This window comes from Solenopsis invicta, chromosome 6, assembly GCF_016802725.1.
Source record: "Solenopsis invicta isolate M01_SB chromosome 6, UNIL_Sinv_3.0, whole genome shotgun sequence".
Taxonomy (NCBI): Eukaryota; Metazoa; Arthropoda; class Insecta; order Hymenoptera; family Formicidae; genus Solenopsis; species Solenopsis invicta.
Window position 1 is genome coordinate 16,699,337 of NC_052669.1, and position 21,433 is coordinate 16,720,769.

The following is a 21,433-nucleotide window of genomic DNA, read 5'->3' on the forward strand; positions in this document are numbered from 1 at the left end:
AATGATGTGAACACATATTTCTCTGTCTTCCATATTACACATTTATAGAAAAGATAGAGAAAATGTCGTTTACATTGTCTTTTATCAGTTTTACCCATTTCATAAATGACATTTCGCAAAAAAAACATGATTTGAAGCAAGTGTTGTTTAACGCTTTTTATTATTTTGGCACTGCATTGACAATGAGTTCAAAGACATCACGTATATTTTTATTTAGAAGTAACCTGTTCAATATGAAAATATGCAGAACTATAATTTTTTTATATACAAATTTTTGAAGTTGGACAAAATTTTCTATTTATTTAAAAATTGAACGATTTATTCTAAAATTAATTAAACTAAATAATTGAAGTATAAACGTATTTATTTTTCTCATTTTTTCAATTTGTCATTACTCTGGATTTTTATTGTTACAATTTTTTTTAAAGTAACAACTTATGTTATATCGTTCCAGGTCTTTATTGTTCTATACAGAGAGTCGATTCAAAGGAGAACAAAAAGTTGAGATTTATTGAAACCAAATTTATTATAAATCTATTGGTATTAGTAGCGAACATATACAGCATTTTCCATTTGACGCGTGCTAGGAAAACTTCTCGGAAAAGTGTATGTATAATTTATAATACAATTATGCCGATTACGAAATCTGGTAATGCTTCTTTGTGGCCTATATTATGTTCGAATTCTGTTACGAAATCGGTATATATTGTTGGGGCATACTATGGCGAAGCAAAACCTGCAAATAATAATCTCTTCTTGCAACAATTTGTCGATGAAGCAATTTTAGTAATAAATAATCCATTAATTAATGATGACGGACAAAGAGTTGAAATTAAGATCCATGGGTTAATATGTGACACCCCAGCTAAGTCTTTTATTTTAAATATTAAAAACCATAATGGATATAATAGTTGTACGAAGTGCACTATTCAAGGAAAGTACATTAACGGACGAGTATGTTTTCCTACAGAAAATTTTGCTTTAAGAACTGACGAAGATTTTAGAAATTATAAGTATGATCATCAGATAGGAGAAACAATATTAAACAGAATTCCTAATTTTAAACCTGTAACAGACGTACCGCTGGATTATATGCATTTAGTGTGTTTAGGAGTTGTCAAAAAACTAATTTTACTTTGGCATATTGGACCAAATTCAGTGAAACTTTCGAATTATATGAAACAAATGATATCAGACGCATTAATTAATTTACGAAACATAGTGCCTTCTGAGTATCATCGAAGACCGAGATCTTTGAAAGATTTTAGACTATGGAAGATTTCGCCAATTCCTTTTATATACTGGTCCGGTCGTACTAAAAAATATTTTAAGAAAAGAAATTTATTTAAATTTTTTAAGTTTACATGTTGCAATGACTATTCTTACAAGCCCAATTCTTTCAAAACATATTGTTAATGTAGACTATGCGCAAAGTTTATTAGAATATTTTGTTAATTCATTTACTCAAATTTATGGTGAGTAATACGTTTCTCATAATATTCACAATTTGTTACATATTTGTACAGACGTTAAAAAGCACGGTTCTGTAAATGAGTTTAGTGCATTTCCGTTTGAAAATCACATGACATATATTAAAACACTGATTCGTAAACCAGATAAACCTCTTCAGCAATTAGTAAAACGGTACGCCGAAATAGAAATGTTGGGTTTTAAGACCTTAAATTCCATTAACTGTTATAATAACATGAGTTTCAAAAAATCTCACAAAGCCGGACCTCTCACAGACGGATATAATGTTGTTTCTCAATTCAAAATACTTCAGACTAATTCATACTCAATTCACTGCGCTAATCAACAAAATAATTGTATACTTTTAGAAAATGGAAATGTAATTTTAGTTTTAAATTTTGTAAAATCTGAAGATTCTAAAAAATTAATTATTGGTAAAAAATTAAAACGTATTAAAAATCTGTGCTTGGTACCTTGCGAATCAAGTACATTTAATATACAAATTGTGACTGAAGAGAATCGCATACGTGTATGGCCATGCGAAAAAATTCAAGCTAAAATGTGGAAAATGCCTTATAAAAATAATTTAAGTATTGTGTTTCCTATCATACACACGTAAAATTTATTTTATTAATTTTTAAAAAATCTGACTTTACATTTCTTTAATATAAAATATGCTCATAGTAAATTGTTAAATAATGTAGCTAGGATAACATCTAATATAATATTTAAAATATAATGGATTTCAATTAATTCTACAAATACTTGATAATTAATAATATATACGAAAATTACGATAAAATTATAGTTTCATTACATACATTAAAAAACGACAATTCTAAAGCTTCTTTTTTATTTTATTTCCTTTTTTTATTTACTTATTTACTTTCATTAACTTTATTTATCTTTTCCTTTTATTTACTATTATTATTATACAAGATAATTTAAATTAATGTTAAATTAATTTTTTTTAGTTGCTCATATTAAATTGCTGTAGCAAAATTCCGACAAGAAAATCCGAAATCAATTACGTAATACGTTTTGTATAGAAAAATGTATTCATTTATTTTAATTAGTTTTTAGGATATTTATAGGATATTTATCAAAAATGTCGGAATTTACAATTGCACTTTTTGATGACGGACTCCAATTGGTGCCTTCATCGTGGATTTTTAATGATAATACAATGTGTCACTGGCCGCCTTATATGAGCGAACAGAAAATTCGGAAAACAATTATCGCAAAAACTAGTCCTGATTGCACCTGGACTACTCATAAAATTCTGCGCATTTTTGGAACGTCAAGTGAGTAAATTTATTTTGCGACAACTTTAATTTACGTCAATAAATAACATTTATTAATATAATAAAATGTTGCGATTTTATAGATTGTATTCTCAATTAATTTTTGCAGGTACATATGAGTCAGGAATTGAAAAAGTAAAACTTGCCCAAGAATATTCCGACTTGGATACTTCCGACATCGACATTTCACGTCACAAACGTACAGCACGCAAAAAAAAGACATTTAAAAATGATAATTTTGTATATCCTTCATCAGGTTCTGATGACAGCGATCAAAACAATAACACTGTTCCTGAAAAAGAAGTGACTGAGAAAATAAGAACATTTGCAACACCACCGCCTCCGTTGCTGAAATCATTTATTGCTAATGAACCAACAAACACAAAAGTAACACAAAACAAAGATCTGCAAAGCGAAGAACTTTTTTCTAAAAAAAATATGAACAAAGAGTCCTCATCTACTTTGTTAGCCACTCGAGACACTACAAACATAAAAGTAATACAAAACGAAGATCTACGAAGTGAAGAACTCTTTTGTAAAAAAAATATGAACAAAGAGTCCTCATCCACTTTAGTAGGCACTCCAGGCAAAAGTTAATACTATACAAAATTATATATTTCATATATTATATTAACACTAACAAAATTACTTATTTTTTATAGTACGATAGCAATTATTATGTATGTATTCAAAAATATTTCTACTTTTTCTAGATATTCAGCCTGAAATATTGAGACGATTAAACCAAACATTGGCAAAATTAAATTCAATAGATGATCGTCTCTGCAAAGTAGAAGAAAATCAAAATATTACCCAAAAGAATAAAGAAATATCAGTTTTGCAAGAACTTGTAACTCTACCCTTAAAAACTAACGAGGAATTACAAAACATGGAGAAGGACCTCGAAAATCAAGATTTTTTCGAACAAATGGTAAATATTTTTCCAACATATTTCTTTAAATGTACACCCAGCATCAATGATTCTGGTAAAATTTTTCAAACTGAGAAGTAATAAATTATAATTTTTCTAGGCAATTTCATTTAATAGAATCGGAGGACGTGACAGTCACGAATTGATTATAAACATTTTAAAAAGATCAATCGCAAATGAGTTAGCAATACAATACAGCTGGAAAATTAAAGAAAATGGGATTTAAGGATCTGCTGCTTTCGAAATGTATTATGCGTAAGTTTCGAGATATTAAATTATTTTTAGAGAGAGAGAGTTTATTAATACAATATTAAAAATATAAATATGATTAATAAATATGTTAATAGGAGCTGTGCTTATTACGGACGATAAAGTAACTGACAAAGACATGATACAAAACATATCTAAATGGCTCGTACAAGCCACATTAAGATATGAACGCAGCCTCGAACCAAAGAAAACGTAAGTTTTTAGAAATTGGATTAAATTAATAAATTTTTGAAAGATATTGAACAATATAATGTTAATTTTCTACAAATTTGCTGTATAATTGGATTTATTAATAACTTAATATAAAAACGAAGTTTATACACAAAAAATCGGCCTTTAAAAAATATATATATATATATACACATTCAACCAAATATAAAACTAAAATATATATCAACGTCAAAGTTGACTTAATAATTTAATTTTTTTTTAGTCGATCGTGCTTTTTGATCAATGAAATAATGAACCGTTTATTTTACATTGCATTTTTAAATGTTACTTAAGTAACAATGAAACTTTTATAATACTTAATAACATATTCATATAAAACACATTATATAAATACTATATATATTTTTATATGATAGTGTTTAAATTTTAATTGGTTCAACATCTTTCATCACCATCTTTCGTCGAAAGCGGAGTCGACTTATATATGGAAAAAAAATGATAACATTTACTATATAATTATAATACATTTATATATATTTTTAAAGGCCGATGTTCGATCTAGAAGTAAAGTGAATATATGAGAAAATTAAATACTGAATCTTTAATTATTTCATTTTAGAAATACAAAGTTATTCAACTTTGTATTTTTCTCATTTGCTTCAATTTTTTACTATCAAGTCTTTTGAACAAATAATAAATTATATATATAAATATATATATATAAATATATATATATATATGTATTATATTTATATGCTATCAATAATTTTAATATATTTTATTATTTCATTTTTAGTAAATATCAGAATAAGACGGCAAATGACGACAAATAATATATTTAACTTATATACATATTTTATATATATTTCTTTTTAATTATAAATGAGGTAAGCAATATGCGACCATTGCAATAGCGTAGTTGTAAAATATTGCAAGGCACAGTTACAAGTCCATTTTTATTAACGAAAATAGAATAGTATCTTAACTTCCTTATATATTATCAATTATTTGTAGAATTAATTCTACAAATAATTGATAATATATAAGGAAGTTACGATAATATTACATTTTGATAACGTACATAACGTACATAAAAGAAACCACAATTCTAAAGCTTCTTTTTTATTTTATTTACTTTATTTAATTATTTTCTTTTACTAACTTCATTTATCTTTCCTTTTTATTTACTACTGTCAATATTATTTACTATCACATTAATTTCATAGAATAATTATTCACATGTTAATGATATTTACGTGAGAAAAAAGTATTTATATATTGTACTATTTTATTATTATATATATTATATTATAAATATTTTATAATTTCATTATTAATATATATATCAATATAAAAAATAAAATCATTATTATTTAATATCTATTTTCTTAATTTATTTTTTCCGTACCTGTAATATTAGAAATGAAACCAAAGACATTGCAGCAACCTTACCGAGACATTCCATAACCAATTTGTAACATTGCAGAAATCTTGCAAGAAACATTATGTAATATTTCAGAAATGTTTCTTGTAACATTTCTGCAATGTTGCAAATGTAACCGAAGCGGACATTTTGACATTTCTGCAATCTTGCAGAGACGTCTCAGAGACATTACGTAATGTTACTGAAATAGTTTCAAGATTTCAATGTAATGTTCCTGCAACGTTGCAGAAATCTTTTTGTGCTATCAGGGTGGAAACATAATAAGAGATTTTCAGATTTTGAGAGTTCGGTGCATTATAATTAAAAATTACACACAACAATAAAAATAATTCTCACATAGTTCTGAAAGCATTTATTCTTTCAAAGAATTCCGATGGTGAACATTATCAATTATTTATTAAAAAATTTCTTCCGTCCAAGAAAAACCAATCTACAAGAATATGACACTGGCTGATTTTTTAAAGTTTTGAGTTTTGTGATATTTTTCAAGTAATTTTGAATGCATCTTAATACTTTCCAAAGAGTTCTGATAATAATAATTTTTGTTTACTTTTAAAAAATAGTTATAATTCAAAAACACTGAATTTTCGTGTATATAGGCCAACGTCTCAGCCTTACACTCAAAAATTAGGCTCTTTTGAGAGATAACAATTTAAAAAAAGAAAAAAGTTTATATCATCAGAATTTTTTTGAAAGTATTAGGATATCTTTAGAACTACTTGATAATTATCACAGAACTATCAGAACTGTCAAAAGTCTGTCAGCATCTAATGCATGTACTACAAAATTGGGCTTTTTTCAAAGATAACATTTTTTTAAAAATAAATAAATTGTTTATATCATTAGGATTCTTTGAAAATAAAGCTAGAACTCTAAAAAATTAATGATCCACGAATTTCTTCAATATATAACATAATGAAAGGCACTAACCTTTTAACTTATTCTCCTTTTGTTGAAAGTCTACAAGTGACAAACATTTATCGTTGTACGTTACACACACACACACACACGCGCGCGCGCGCGCGTGTGCGTGCGTACGTGCGTGCATGTGTGTGTATGTATATGTATGAGAGAGAGAGAGAGAGAGAGAGAGAGAGAGAGAGAGAGAGAGAGAGAGAGAGAGGATTAAAATAACGACATCTATCGCAACATCCAGGAACTAATCTACTGCTCTTTTGACTTTTCCCACCGATATCGCACGCAAGAATACATACAAAGTATACACAAAATTTTCTGGAAAGTTAATCTTCTATATTAAGCACCTAGGCTCAATTCTAACAGCACAATATTATTCTTTAATGTCCACTTTATAACGGACGCTACTTGTTTTATACGTGTAAAGTGTGAAAATTTTATACAAAGAAGATTTTCTACAAGTCAACGCCAGAAGCCAACAACAAAACTGTAATTTTATAATTTTTTTTTTTCTTATAAAATTCTAGCGTCCGTTGTTATTTATACTTTAATTGTGAAAAAGGATTTGTAAATCTGTAAATGCAATTAGAAAAAACGGCTTGCCAGAAAATTATCGCTTTTAGTTGCTAAAAAGGACGGCTTTAGCATTCCCTTAACTGCTCTCATAGATACGGCAAGCGACATTTGTTTATTGCGTGCTAGTGCGTATGTTCGATTAGGTTGTCTGAAATTAAAGTTAAAAGAGATTCGATTTCGTGGCATGGGCGCGACTGGAAATTCAACAATAGGGTTCAACACAAAAATAATAATAGACGATCACAAATATCCCATCCTTGTGCGCATCGTGTAAGATACGTTGTTAAATCAAGATTTGCTTGTCGGTACCGACTTTTTGAATTCAGTAGAGTTAACAATAAAATCGGGAAAAATCGTTATTAATCCATTACCGGAGACAGAGCGTGTCGATGATTTGCCAAAGATCTTGAAGATTGATCTAGATGTCGATGATGATATTGATTTATCCCACGTCCCGGAATCGAAGCATAGAAAAACTTGCAAAATTTGTGCGTAATTATAAACCGAATAAGACGCGAGAAATAGATTTAAAAATATCAATAACACTAAAAGATGACGGACCTGTCTATCAACCGAGACGTCTAGCGATGCTTGAGAAAGAGAGAGAGAGAGAGAGAGAGAGAGAGAGAGAGAGAGAGAGAGAGAGAGAGAGAGAGAGAAGGGGGGGGGGACAGTTACAAAGCAAATGAGCAAGTGAGTGCGTGTAATTTAGCCATCGCTATCGGATTACGTGAGTCCGATTGTATTAGTAAAAAAGAAAAACTTCACAAGACTGTGCGTAGACTATTGACAGCTAAACAAAAAGATAGATATCCGTTGCCATTAATAGATGATCAAATTGACGCGTTGCAAGGAGCAAATCTTTACAATACTCTTGATTTGACAAACGGGTTTTTTAATGTCAGAATCGATGAGTAGAGTCGCAAGTACTGCTTTTATCACTCCTAAAAGGCACTATACATTTTTCGTGTTTCTTTCTGATTGTGTAATTCTCCGGCTATTTTTCAAAGATTTATTAACGTTGTATTTAAATTTCTCATTCAAGAAAAAATTGTATTAACATATTTAGATGATTTAATTGTGCCGACGGTTGATTACAAGAGTGGAGTACAAAATTTAGAAAATGTTTTGCAAGTTGTGAGCAAGGCTAGTTTAATAATTAACTGACGAAAGTGTAGCTTTTTAAAAAAGCGCAAATTTCTCGGACATGTCATTGAGAACGGATATGTGCATAAAATTACTCCCAATGAGCATAAAATTGAGGCGGTTAAACATTTTTCTGAGTTCACGAGTAGCGAATACAAAATTTTTTGGATCTCAGTGGATATTTCCATAAATTTATACCGCTATATTCACTCGCGACCATTAAGTGATCTTTTGAAAACGAACACTAAATTTAATTTCGAAGAAAGGAGAGGCAAGCGTTCCTTCACTTAAAAGAAATATTGTATACAAAGCCTGTATTAAAGTTATGTAAGATAAGTAGTGAGACAGAATTGCACACAAATGCGTCTATACATGGATTCGGCGCGATACTATTGCAAAGAGACGAAGTCGATAATGCATTGCATCCTGTTTATTACAACAGTCATAAAACGACACCAGCGGAACAGAGGTATCCAAGTTATGAATTAGAGGTATTAGCGATAGTAAAAGCACTAAAAAAATTTAGGCGTTATTTATTAGGGATTCCATTCACCATCCGTTTGCCAAATCGGCAGTGGCGTCTTTCCCCGTGGTAGTGTCGAAGGACATGACACTTTTTTATGCAATTATTGTATGTTTTTTAAATAGATAATTAATAATTATTTTAATTAGCTGTATTTGCGTGACTCACCCATTTCAACTGATGAGGACTACTAAAACCTTGGATAAATTTTGTCTTATAAGAATAAATTCAATTCTCTTGTCAAAGTATACACTCGCAAAAAGAACGTGCTCACTGTCTCAAGTCAGAATGTATACTGACTGTATAAATTATTCTGATTCTAACATCTTGCTTCAACGTCACACGCAGAAACACGCAATCGAGAATACATAAATCAAAATAAATACATAAATACGAACTGATACATAATATAAAACCAAATGAGTCGTTAAATAAATAACTAAGAATGAACAAACTTATCGGCGATTCAAATATTACAATTAAAATATTACATGTTAAATAAAAAATAAATGAATAAATAGAAAATAGTAAAATTTAAGGCGTCAATTATTATAAATAAAATGAGTCGATTATTATAAATAAAATGAGTCCAAGAAAGAAAAATAAATGTGTCCAAGAAAGAAAAAGACAGGCGAGTCTACTATTACAAATAACATGAATCAGAATTAATTCTGTTACAATTTGCTCAGTAGTGAGAGATACGCATGGTGCAAACATTCGGTATCTGTTTGCAAATTGAGGTTGTTATTTTGTAGTTGGATGTGTAACATTTCGGATAACCGCCTGCCTAAAAAAACGCTCATTGTCTAAGATTTTTATGTTCTCCCAATCAAATTTGGGGTTACAATTAAGTCTGTGTTCGGTGATTACAGAGTGATTGTTGGTATTTCACTTAATATGGTTGCGATGTTCAATGATCCTTGTTTTTAATTTTCTGCCAGTTTGCCCTACGTATGACGCATCGCAGTCTTTACATATAATCTTGTACACTACATTTTTCTACAAGTTGTTTGGGAGAACATCTTTTTGTATAAATCTGCTCAATTTATTAAGACTGAAAAAAGCCAATTTTACATTAAATTTGTTTGTGATAGTCTTGAAATTATGGGAAATTGAATATATGGTAGCAAAAACCATAGAGCTCTATTATTTGTTGTGTTAATATCTGTGTTATTGTCTATCTGTTTAATTGTCTATTGATTGATTAAAGATTTAATGCGGCTGTTTATTATCTCGAAAATAAATTCAGCAGAATAGTTGTTGATTAGAAGTGCATTTACAATAAGCTCAATATTCTTTCTGTGGAATTTAGGGTTCAAATAATAAAAACGCTCTGTTCCCATAATTGTTCCTCTTTTTTGAGACAAGGGGTGAAACGATAAAAAATTTAAGTATCTTCCCAAGAACGTAGGCTTGTGATACCAGTCAAAAATTAAGAAATCCTTCTTGATAATAGTGATGTCCAAGAAGTCTATCTTATCACCCCCTATTTCCAGTGTAAACTGCATTGTCAGGTGAAAAGAGTTAAACGTCTTCAATGTGAGATCAATTAGATTCTCCGGAACTGCCATCGCCATATTATTTGCATATCTAAAATAAAAGGGTAGATATGCTCCAATTTTATCTAGGACTCAGGCTTCCAGATCCTGTATGACGAGATCTGCAATCATGGGTGATAACGGAGATCTCATGGGGTATCGAATTTTTGCTTGTAGAAATTATTCCCAAAGCTAAAGTAGGTCGAATTAAGGACAAGTTGTATCGCTATTAAAAATTCTTGCTTTGTGATGCTACAAGTGTCCCTGAAATATTCCCACCTATTAGAGATAGCTTCTAAAGCTAAATCTATAATTAGATTTGTAAATAGCGATACAACATTTAATGAAATTAATTTGTGACTTGCTTTAAACATTTACCCTTCAATTTTCAGACTAATTCAAAACTGTTGTTTATCTTGCTTGGGGCCTCCGGAATGTTTTTTGAGATAATCTTGTTTAACAACGTGGCTAAACCATATAAAGGGCTGTCGATAGATGAAATTATTATTCTCAGTGGCATTCCGGGTTTGTAAATCTTCGGAAGTCCATATGCCCTCGGGAGATTGCCATCGCTGCAATACGCTTTTTTATAAGCAGACTCTGTAATGTATTTATTTTTCTTCCACCTCGTCAACAATCTCTGAGTGCTCTTTGTCAATGTGCTAATTAAATCTTTCTTAACATTCGAGTAAGTATTTTGATCTTATAGCATTAGTAGCATTTTTGTTTTGTAACTTTCTCTATCAAAAACTACGGTGATGTTACCTTTATCAGCTTTCGTAACAATTATATCCGGATTACCATTATTAAAATTTTTTGTAGTTTTAGTCAAGTAATTAAAGGTGTTAATAATTTTGTTGTTTTGCTGTGGTACAGAAAAAATATTGTTAATAAGTGGTATAGCTAGATTTCTGATATTTAGGAACTGATCTGAGCTTAACTTGAATAGATTATTTTCGATAATTTTGATATGTCCAAATAATGCATTTTTCCTGTTGTACACTGGTAAGGAAAAATTTCCTCCGAGTTGCAATAGAATTTGTACCTCCTTTGGAATGATGGTGGACGATAAATTAATCAACTATTTATCTCTGATGTTGGAGAGGGAGGAGCTATTCATTTTATCAATAAAATTTCCCGAATTCACGGAAACTTCCATTCCCTGCAAATGCGCGGATGTGTTGGTTATTTGTACCGAAAATTTCCGATCACCTGTATCCTTGTCAGTGAACAAATAATAATAACTTATTAATTTAATTTTTTTTAATAAACGTTTGTTATTCTTATGCGTTAGCCACTTTAATTTCCTATCCAACTTTTCATGTTCTTGTTTTAGATGGGACTGAAACGTCACCTTCCGTCTATTGAAAAACGAATAACAAATATTGACCGGAACGTGTCGTAAGATCTGTCTCCTGAGGTGAAAAATTTGTTGTTGAAAATGGTTAACAGATCTAAAAGCATCATTCAGCTCGATTTTCAAAACTCTCCCGATAAGTTGATTAGTTAAACAATCCCATTTGTGTGACGACCGAGTAAAAAGAATTGAGGTTACGATTCGCAATAAAATATAGATGTGGTGGGTTTATGTTGTTCCTGACGCATGCTCTTAAAAATCTAACAGAATTAATATAAATTCTTATAATATAATATAAATCTTCTTATTAATATAATCTTCTTATTAATATAATATAAATCCTCTTCATGTTATTTGTAATAGTGGATTCGCCTGTCTATATTCCTTCTTTTTTGGACTCATTTTATTTATAATAGTGACTATTTTCTATTTATTTATTTATTTTTTACTTAACATGACAATTTGTGATATTTTAATTGTAATATTCGACTCGCTAATAAGTTTGTTCATTCTTAGTTATTTATTTAACAACTCATTTGGTTTTATATTATCTCTCAGTTTGTATTTATGTATTTATTTTAATTTGTATATTCCCGGCTGCGTGTTTTTGCATGTGGCGTTGAAGCAAGATGTTAGAATCAGAAAACGAGATTTACACAGTCAGTATACATTCTGACTTAAGACAGTGAGCACGTTCCTTCTGCGAGTGTATACTTTGACAAGACAATTGAATTTATTCTTATAAGACAAAATTTATCCAAAGCTTTAGTAGTCCTCATCAGTTGAAATGGGTAAGTCACGCAAATACAGCTAATTAAGATAATTATTAATTATCTATTTAAATAACATACAATCATTGCATAGAGAAGTGTCATTTCCTTCGATACTGCCACGGGAAAAGATGCCACTGCGGATTTGGTGACGCGACTGCCTCCCGTTTCTGCTGACTGATGACAATTACAACTGTTTGCTTATATATTGCGCTGAAGATGTCTCAAAACGAGTCGAAACGTTCGTTGAAATTGTAATTCGTTAAGAAATAAACATTTGCGCACATATACCCGCGCTGACTCTCATTAGCCTAATTCACGAGTACTAATTATTTTAAATTTCAACAGTCCTTCATTAACTACAATTTTTGCAAAAGTAAAAATTGAAAAAATAATAAAAAATTATGCCCCGTGTATTTTAGCGGAGAAAAAACATGGTAGACACAAGGGATTCTTAAATCCAATCGCGAAAGGGAAGGTTCTTTTTGATACATATTACGTGGATCATTTAGATCTCTTCTTTTCATGAAAAAAAAATTATAAGCACATTTTGATTATAGTAGATGCGTTCTCTAAATTTGCATGGCTCTATGCAACTAAAACCACAAATACGAGTAAAGTCTTAGATAATCTCCGTAAACAGGCATCCATTTTTGGAAATCCGCGTAAAATAATTTCTGATAGAGGCACCGCCTTTACCTCTAAAGACTTATCAGAATATTGTACAAGCAAAGACATTGAACACATTTTGAATACAACCGGAGGACCAAGACCAAATGGGCAAATCAAGCGCGTAAACCGTACACTTATACCATTGTTAACAAAATTAACTGATCTCAAATGCAACGAGTGGTATCGATATTTAGAGCGTGCGCAGTAGTATCTGTACATTACTTGTATATAGAAGTATTGGTACGGATCCATTTCATTTATTATTTGGTACTAAAGCTCGATTACGAAACAGTCCAGAAATTCGTAGATTAATTGAAACTGAGCATAGAAGCATTTCAAGGAAAACGTGATGAATTAAGTGAGCATGCGGCAGAAAATGTGTTAAAAATACAACAAAAAATCGGCGATTACATAATAAAAAAAGAGTTGCAGCAAGTTTATAAAGAAGGTGATTTAGTAGCAATCAAACAAATTCAGCAAAAACTTTAAAAAGCTTAAAATTAGCAGCAAAGTTCCTTGGTCTTTACAAAGTAACTCGAGTTTTGCGTAATGACAGATATCTTGTGCAATGAGAAGGCGGAAATAAAGGACCATGTACAACTTCTTTTTCTTGTGACAATATGAAACCCTGGATGCCAAGTTCGTCAGATAATAAATTAACGATAAAGAATAAAATTTTCGGGATTGAATATTCATGCAGAATGGCCGAGTGTGGGATGGTTTATTGAGTGCAATCATGTACGGTGTGTGAGTAGGCGCGAGCGTCCAAGAATGCACCGAGAAAAATCGGAGAAATGCGTCCTGAGTTTGTTGTTAGCCACGATATATTTTGTGCAATTTATGACTGTTGTGTTGTATTTTCCTGCGTTGTCTTGTGTCTTATGCGATCGAAAAAAGTATTGTAAGTGTGAATTCTGTAAGATCAAGAGTTCCGATTTCGATATACGAGTACATTTTCTGTATTATACATTAAATAACTTTATATCGTATAATTTTGATGATTGCAACGTCGAATTGACATTGATACTATTATTAACTTTTTTTCGTTGAAAATTTTTTAATTCTTCCCATTAAATAATGTCGAATCAACGTGTAACTTCAATCATTTCTCCTTCTCCATACCTTCTAACTTCCATATTAGGATTTGTTCTTTCTTCATATTCTAGGACTAAACTTTTTGTATGATATAAGAGTATTTTTTTTCTTTTAATATGAAAAAAAATAATTGTGCAAGAAATTCAGTTAAAAATAATAGGTTTAATGACTCGTCAAGTTGACCTCAAATCGATAAATCATTTTAACATTGAATTAAAAGTGTTAAATTGATAGCAATTTGATTTTGAATCGAGATTTACGTATAAACGAATATACACAGAATTACAGCAGTAAAATTGAACAAAACAGTAACAGAAGTAGATATTTATCATTCATGTCAAATTTTTCAAGGCAACTCGAAAATAAGTCAAAATTCAAACAAATGTTGATTTTTTTTTATTCTTGCCAGCACTCTCGAGCTAATTTCGGTATCCACGGTCGTTTCAACATCGTTTCAAAATTAAGTTTTTCGCTGGGCAGTGACAATTCAACCGAAAAAAAAGAAGAAAGGAACCGAAGAGAGCTACGAGAAAGGAAACTACCTTCAAATTCACTGGTTCCTATATAAGTTTTACTAAAAGCTTTCTTTTGTAGGTGGAGAGGGGAGTGTTTATACAGTATGTTTTTATAAGTTGCGCCTAGAAATTTATTCTAAGAATTAGTTATTTTCCGAAGAAAGAGCATTAGTGAGGCGCTAGAAAGACTTTTTTAATTTTTATGTAAAGAGCGTGTGCTTTTTCTGTTTTTCTCTTTTCTCTTCCCGAGCGACAGACGAATACACTGTCCGGCACGTGACAGTTACCTCATAAAATAGAGATTGAGAAGGGGGTATTATGGTATTGTGGACATTACAGCTACCTTTATTATTTCCGTTATAAAGTGACAAATTATAACAATTAGTTATAAAATTATTTGTTTAAAAGCTTGTCGTTTTTTTTGTGGCGCTAATATGGCCAGTACACAATAGCTGATAAGGTATTTTTACTTTTGAGCACTTTTAAACTTTTTCAAGATGTATTTTAGTGTTCTTAATTACACATATTTTTTTATTGTTTTCAAACTTGAACGTATTATCACATAAATGTATGTACACTCAAGTTTTTCTGTTATTTAACTTTTTATTTAGCTGTACACATTTCGAGTTATGCAAAATTAAACAATAACATGGAATTTTCTTAATATGGTTTTTAAGTAAAAATTTTCATATCAAAATATTTTTTTAATAAACTGATTGTTACTCTAGAGGACGATGTTCAGAAACATTACAGATATCATTTTATGCTTGTTGTTTAAACAAAGATAAAATGATATTTCTAATGATATCTCTAACGTTTTTGAACGCAGGAAAATTCTAAATCAAGAAAATTTAAAACGATAAAAAATAAGAAATATATAACATCAATCGTTTTTTTTTCGTATCACATTGGTATATTTATGCTGAAGATGGCTTAAAGGATGATTCAAAACGTTTAATAAAATTTCATGTAAATTTATAACTCATTTAATTTTATTTACTGCGCGCCGTTGTCCGCGCCTGACTCGTATTTGCCGCGTTGTGTTTTGTTTTTATTAAAAATATATAATTTTGTAACTAAATATTGTGTTTTTTAAACTAAACCAATTTTTTTAAATTATTTTTGGGCTTGCCATATTATCACCATTTTCGTTCTTCTACCGATTGTAATGCGTTACATTTTTATAAATCACGTCATAAGTAACAAATATTTCATCACTTTGAGTCTAGAATCTGTCAAATAACACTTTGACAAATGTAATCTTTCTAGTTTCAATAGAAAATATTAGTTATAAACAAAGTTGTTCTAGAAAATGAAAATGGATACTATATTACCTTCTTCTCTCCTAATATTATGAGTTTATTTCGGAGAGAGATTTTTCTGATCTATTACACTACACTAAAAATTTTTAATTAATATTTCTTTTAAGCTAACGTTTTAATTATTTTGAATATTTTCTATTGTTTGTAGAGAGAAATAAAATATAATAAGGAAATGAAGTTATAAGGAAATAATTTCAAAAGCATTTAAGAGTAAATTATTACCTTCTTCTTCTTCTTGAAGCATCATTTCTTTGTATTCTGGAATTCTAACGGAATCAGACTCCATGCCAGAATCACTGAGTCCGTGGATATTTTCGGCTCGGATACGGAAATAATAACTCTCACCCGGAATCACGGAATTCCTTTTAGTTGTCGCTAATGTATAACTCAGCGAATGACACTTGGCAATTATCATCCACGTGTTTTTACCGGCTTGTTTTGCTTCCACAGTATATCCGATTACGGTACGTCCTCCGTCATAAGGTGGCGATCGCCAAATGATTGTAATTTGTCCAGCACTCAAGATTATATTTGGTTTATCCGTGAGAGGTTCAGGTGGACCTGAATAAAAATCAAAATCTTCCTTTAATAAAGAATGATGTTTATATACTGCTTCATATAGATCACACAGAAAGTCTCTTTTATTAAATCTTTTATGGCACGGGTATTATTATCTTATCTGCTGTTTGTGTTAATTTAAATTTTATTATAGATTGTCAAACACAGTCGGACAAACATAATCGCACGTGTTTTGAAAGAATTCACACGTTATTATGTTAAGACACGTCGTTAAGATGCGCAGCGACACGTACATTTCTTCTCATGATACACGCGTTTTCTGATGCTTAGAAGTACGATGGTTTGAGGAAAGGAAAAGAAGAGGTGGAAATGATATCAGTGGAGGAAGAGCGGGAAGAAGGAATTATCACGCGGCATGTCACGTGAGACTGTTGTCTGCCTTGTACACGAGAAAAAAAACTGGACCGTGCAACGCGCATATGGAATAATAGATGATTTACGCATATGAAACAATAGATGATGATATCTTGTTTGTAAACATGTGGAATAATTCAATCATAAAAATGTGTTTCTATTGAACATTGTTGATTAATTACGCTGATACTCTCTGCATGTAATTAACTTTAATTAAGTCAAGGTTGAATAAAATTGCGTCATAGTCTATTAGCTGTTAGTATTGTAAATTTTTATGTATGAGAGTGTCTGGAGAGAAAGCAAATAATATAAATGAACAGTTTACCTTCTACAGCTAAGCTAAAGAATCTTTGGTCTTTGCCCAACGGATTTTCCACTGAGACTTCGTATTTTCCAGCATAATCGTACGTCACATCGTCCAGTGTTAGATAAGATACACCGTCTCTGCTGACTATTTTAATCTTCTCACTTGGTTGTAATTCTCGGTTCTTAAGTTAAAATATTATAACATATGTTATATACAGGAATATATACAGAGGCACTGTCAATAGCTAAGAATCAATATATAACACAAATAATGTTGATTGCCAGCTGCGTACGTGACTGAGAAGCAAATGACACAACGACCTACATATTTCGACTGGTTTACACAAAGTTTAAACGTCTGGCACACATTCTGGTGGGGATTTTGTGTATTATATTGTAAAAAATATTATACTTTGGTTTAAGTTCCGAAGTTAAAGATAAGCAAAACATTCAGTATAATTAATTTTTGTGTTGATCTTTGTAAACTTAAATCTGTTTAGATTAAATATATAATCGTATTGCACATAAGAACTTATTAATGCAGAGATACGTTGCCTTGGCCAATATTTTCAGAACTGTTCAGAATTTTTTTATTAGTTTGATAAAAATTTTTAAATAAATTTGAACATATTTTAGTGATAATTTGAATAAATCTGAATAACTTTCAGGTTTAAAAAAAAAATCCGATTATTTTTTGAATTTTTAAAGTAAAATTTAAACATTTTTTTTTATTTTTTAGATTAATATTATCTAAAATAAAAATATTTAAACAAATTTGAACTGGGCACAGCAATTTATAGTAATATATTATTTAATATAATTTATACCGTACTGTTAAAATACTTTATTCTTAATAAATAATATAAACTAACGTTTTGAGAATATTAATTAAAATCACAAAGATTACCTGTCTGAGCTATCGCTGTTATTATGTGTGAGTTATTGATTGTATAATAGGTATATACATATTACTTGTAACTGCATAAACGTCTCAATCCAGATTCAGGTCTTTCTCGATACATATTTTGTGCTAAAATTCTTTAAATTTTTATTCCATTTCCGTTATAATATGTCATATCATCATGTGATTATTCTAATTTGTAAAAAAGTAAATTATAATGTGTAAAACATAATTAACTTCAAATGAATATATAGCATTTAAGAAAGTTCTCCAATCATTTACATAAAATAAAAACTTGATCAAATTTTGAGAATAAGTTTGTGATTAATATAGTACACAACTGAATATACGACTGGATTACTAATTTGTTAGAAAGATGCGTTCTTTATTGAAATTTTTTAATGTAATTCTTGCTGATGATAATTCCAAAGAGAGTTGAAACGTTCAGAAAATAGTGTTGAGAGAATAATGTTCACCAATTAAATGATTGTCAGTCTATAAATGACTATTTACTTTAGCGTAAAAATAACTGAGCAGCCTTCCTTACTATATTTTTTGTGATTAATATATGTTAAGATTAATTTGAATAATTGGGAATTATATATAATAACCGGTCAATGAATAATTCCTAATTTGTTTGGTCAATGTAATTAATAGAACAAAATTAATCAAATTTTCTGGTTGTAGTCATTTTGAATCATCTTATTTTATTTTCTCGGCGGTCTTAGGGTGTTTTCCTACAATAGAACACAGTCAAACACTATTCCACATGAGTTTCTTTCTGCGCAAAGCAAGGTTTAACCCCTCTCCCCTCTGCTTACGAGGCAAAACGAGGTCTGCAATTGTATCACAATGATTTATAACTTTCTGAAAATAAAAACTTTAGGAAAAATTAAGAAAGGCCGCGCTAATTATTTAGATTAGAGAACACTTCGTTGATGAATGTGTATGAAGTTGGCCCCGCATTTTTTGAATTTTGTATTTTTTTTAATTGTGCTGTATTGTGCTATGTTTGTGCTAATTTGTGCCGCAATTTGCAACTCAATAACATAAAGCATTTCTTTTATAAATAAAAAACCAAATTTTTGCCAACCCCGCATTTTTCAAATTTTGTATTTTTCTTAATTGTGCCTTGGGCTACGTTTGTGCTGACTTGTGCCATAAGGAAAAAGTCGATAACTCAAACAAAAATTAGAAAAAAAGAATTAGTAATAATAATTACCAGCTCCGCACTTTTTCACAACACAGTTCAAATTTTTTTATTAAAATGCTATTAACTTGTGCCGTGCTGTGCCGTCGAAAAATATTAATATCTCATTCCGTTTTGATAAAAAAAATTTACAAAGATAAATTAAAGAAATATAAATAATTTGCAATGGTTGTAATACTTAAAAAAATATAGATATTCTAGGAGTTGTGGTTTTATACTGAGGTAAAACTGAAGTAAAAACAAGAGATAATAATCTATTTAAGCTTACATATTGATAAAAATTAATAAAAAAAGAGAGGGGTGAATAACAAATTTTACATTTTCAAAATTTCTTTAGTTGTGCCGGATTGTGCTAGAATAGCACAACTTTTCTTAATGACAAAATTTTCGCAAAGCCACACATTTCGCAGTACAGGCGAATTTATGGAGCAGACGTTAGGAATTTTAAAATAAATAATATATATATATATATATATATAAATCTATAATAAATAAATAAATAAATAAATGAAATAAACAAATATATAAATATATATAAATATATATAAATATACAGGGTGATTCAGAACAACCCATGTGTCCCTGTAAAAACGTGTTCTTGGATAAATTCTGAGACGATTTTTCCTGTACAAAAATTTTGTCCGACGCTTAGTTTTTGAATAATAAGAAGATAAACTTAGCGAATCACGGGCCGTGTATGTACATATGGTAGACAAAGGCGGCGCAACTCACCGTCTGACACGGGTAAGCGCTCGCGTCGGACGGTGAATTGCGCTGCCTTTGTCTACCATGTGTACACGCACCGGCAGAAATGGTGTTCCTTCGCGCTGACGCTCGGCTGCCGCACACACGCAAAGCTGCGCCCGTACATACGTGTTTCTTGGCAGTGCGGCGGAGGTCGTGGTACGGGCAGAAAGTAGTGAGAGGCGTTTCGATAGCGCATCTTTCTCGCTCGACGCTGGGTCGAGAGAGAAGACACGAATTGCTCGAGAAACTCGGCAGAAATGGTATCCCTTGCGCCTATACGGGCGGTATACGGGGTACCACGGTTGGTCGCGCGCTGTTTTAATTTTTAATTGCATAAAGAAATTTACTCGGATACAAAGATTTGTTTGAAAAATAATGTAAATAGAATTACAATTTTTAATAATAAATTAAAATTATGTCATTACCGCAATACAGCTTCAATTCTTGGGACTGTTACTTTATGTTGAGACATAATTTTAATTAATTACGAAACTTGTGAATCTTTTTAAACAATTAATTTCCTTAAACATTTATAATTGTTTAAAGAGTGTTGCGGACGCGATTTTAAAAATCTCGTGATGTCCGCGGACGCCGGCTTCGCTTAGTAAAGCGCAAAGGATGCTGTGTGTGTCAAACGACACGTCGAGATTCATCCGAGTTGATCGTCAGAGGGACCGCGATGTCAATTGAGCACGGTCGCGCTCTGGCTCACACCGTCGTATCGAGACGAGCACCGAATTTATCCCTTCCGTCTCAATATCAGCGGGGTCAGAAGGCGTAGGCGTCCAGGAAGAACTCTCGATTTGATAGAGTCAAACACTGATAATTTTATTTAAACTTTACAATGGTTTTTGTTACAAACTCCCGCTTCCGACACTCCGTGGCACTGTGGTGATGGAGCGGTGAGCCGTCGCGCTGCGCTTGAATAAAAAAAGCGGTAATACTCGACCCGTGATTCCGATGTCGCTCGTTCTATGGTGCTTCGGTGAATCTCCTGACTATATCGCGCGTACTTCGGTGGTGCCCGAAAATCGGATCGAACAGGACCCGTTGGAGGGGACGAGATTATTGGCGCGAAATTCTGTCCAAGGGTCAATATTGTTCTGACCTCGGTACTGACGTGCTATTTTAAATTAACGTGCTATTTTGAAAATAAGCGCGCTTGACATATTAAGCTATAACATCTAATATTTAAACTTACAAACTAGTTGAACGAAAACAAGCTCCAATATTGACACAGTTATGTGTCCGCTTTTCGAGATTTTGAATTACGAACTGCCGGTTTCTCAACAAAGAGATTTATGAAAACGAGTTTAA

The 21,433-nt window shown here is 30.9% G+C and overlaps 2 protein-coding genes across 8 annotated transcripts in view; one reads left to right on the plus strand and one right to left on the minus strand.

Annotated features, from left to right (window-relative positions):
- Positions 1-21,433, minus strand: part of LOC113004714 (titin) — a 186,040-nt gene that overhangs the window by 35,302 nt on the left and 129,305 nt on the right. For 5 of the 6 annotated variants that reach the window (XM_039450989.1, XM_039450987.1, XM_039450988.1 and 2 more), the window contains 2 exons: positions 17,278-17,440; positions 16,242-16,580 (listed from right to left, as the gene is read on the minus strand). In XM_039450989.1, coding sequence (XP_039306923.1) covers positions 16,242-16,580; positions 17,278-17,440 — 502 coding nt within the window. Of the gene's footprint in view, positions 1-16,241; positions 16,581-17,277; positions 17,441-20,918; positions 21,240-21,433 lie in introns of those variants that run through there. The other variant, XM_039450993.1, reaches the window with a different exon arrangement.
- LOC120358143 lies at positions 2,340-5,070 on the plus strand. 2 transcript variants are annotated; one of them, XR_005575086.1, is made up of 6 exons: positions 2,340-2,774; positions 2,884-3,366; positions 3,488-3,705; positions 3,806-3,960; positions 4,053-4,167; positions 4,943-5,070. XR_005575086.1 is itself a non-coding variant. In XM_039450994.1 (5 exons), exons 1-4 carry the CDS (start codon positions 2,579-2,581, stop codon positions 3,929-3,931), a joined length of 1,023 nt encoding a protein of 340 aa, XP_039306928.1. In that variant the 5' UTR covers positions 2,340-2,578; the 3' UTR covers positions 3,932-3,960; positions 4,053-4,302. The 2 variants fall into 2 exon arrangements, 1 of the variants encoding a protein (XP_039306928.1); XM_039450994.1 differs by lacking the exon at positions 4,943-5,070 and having other exon boundaries at positions 4,053-4,302.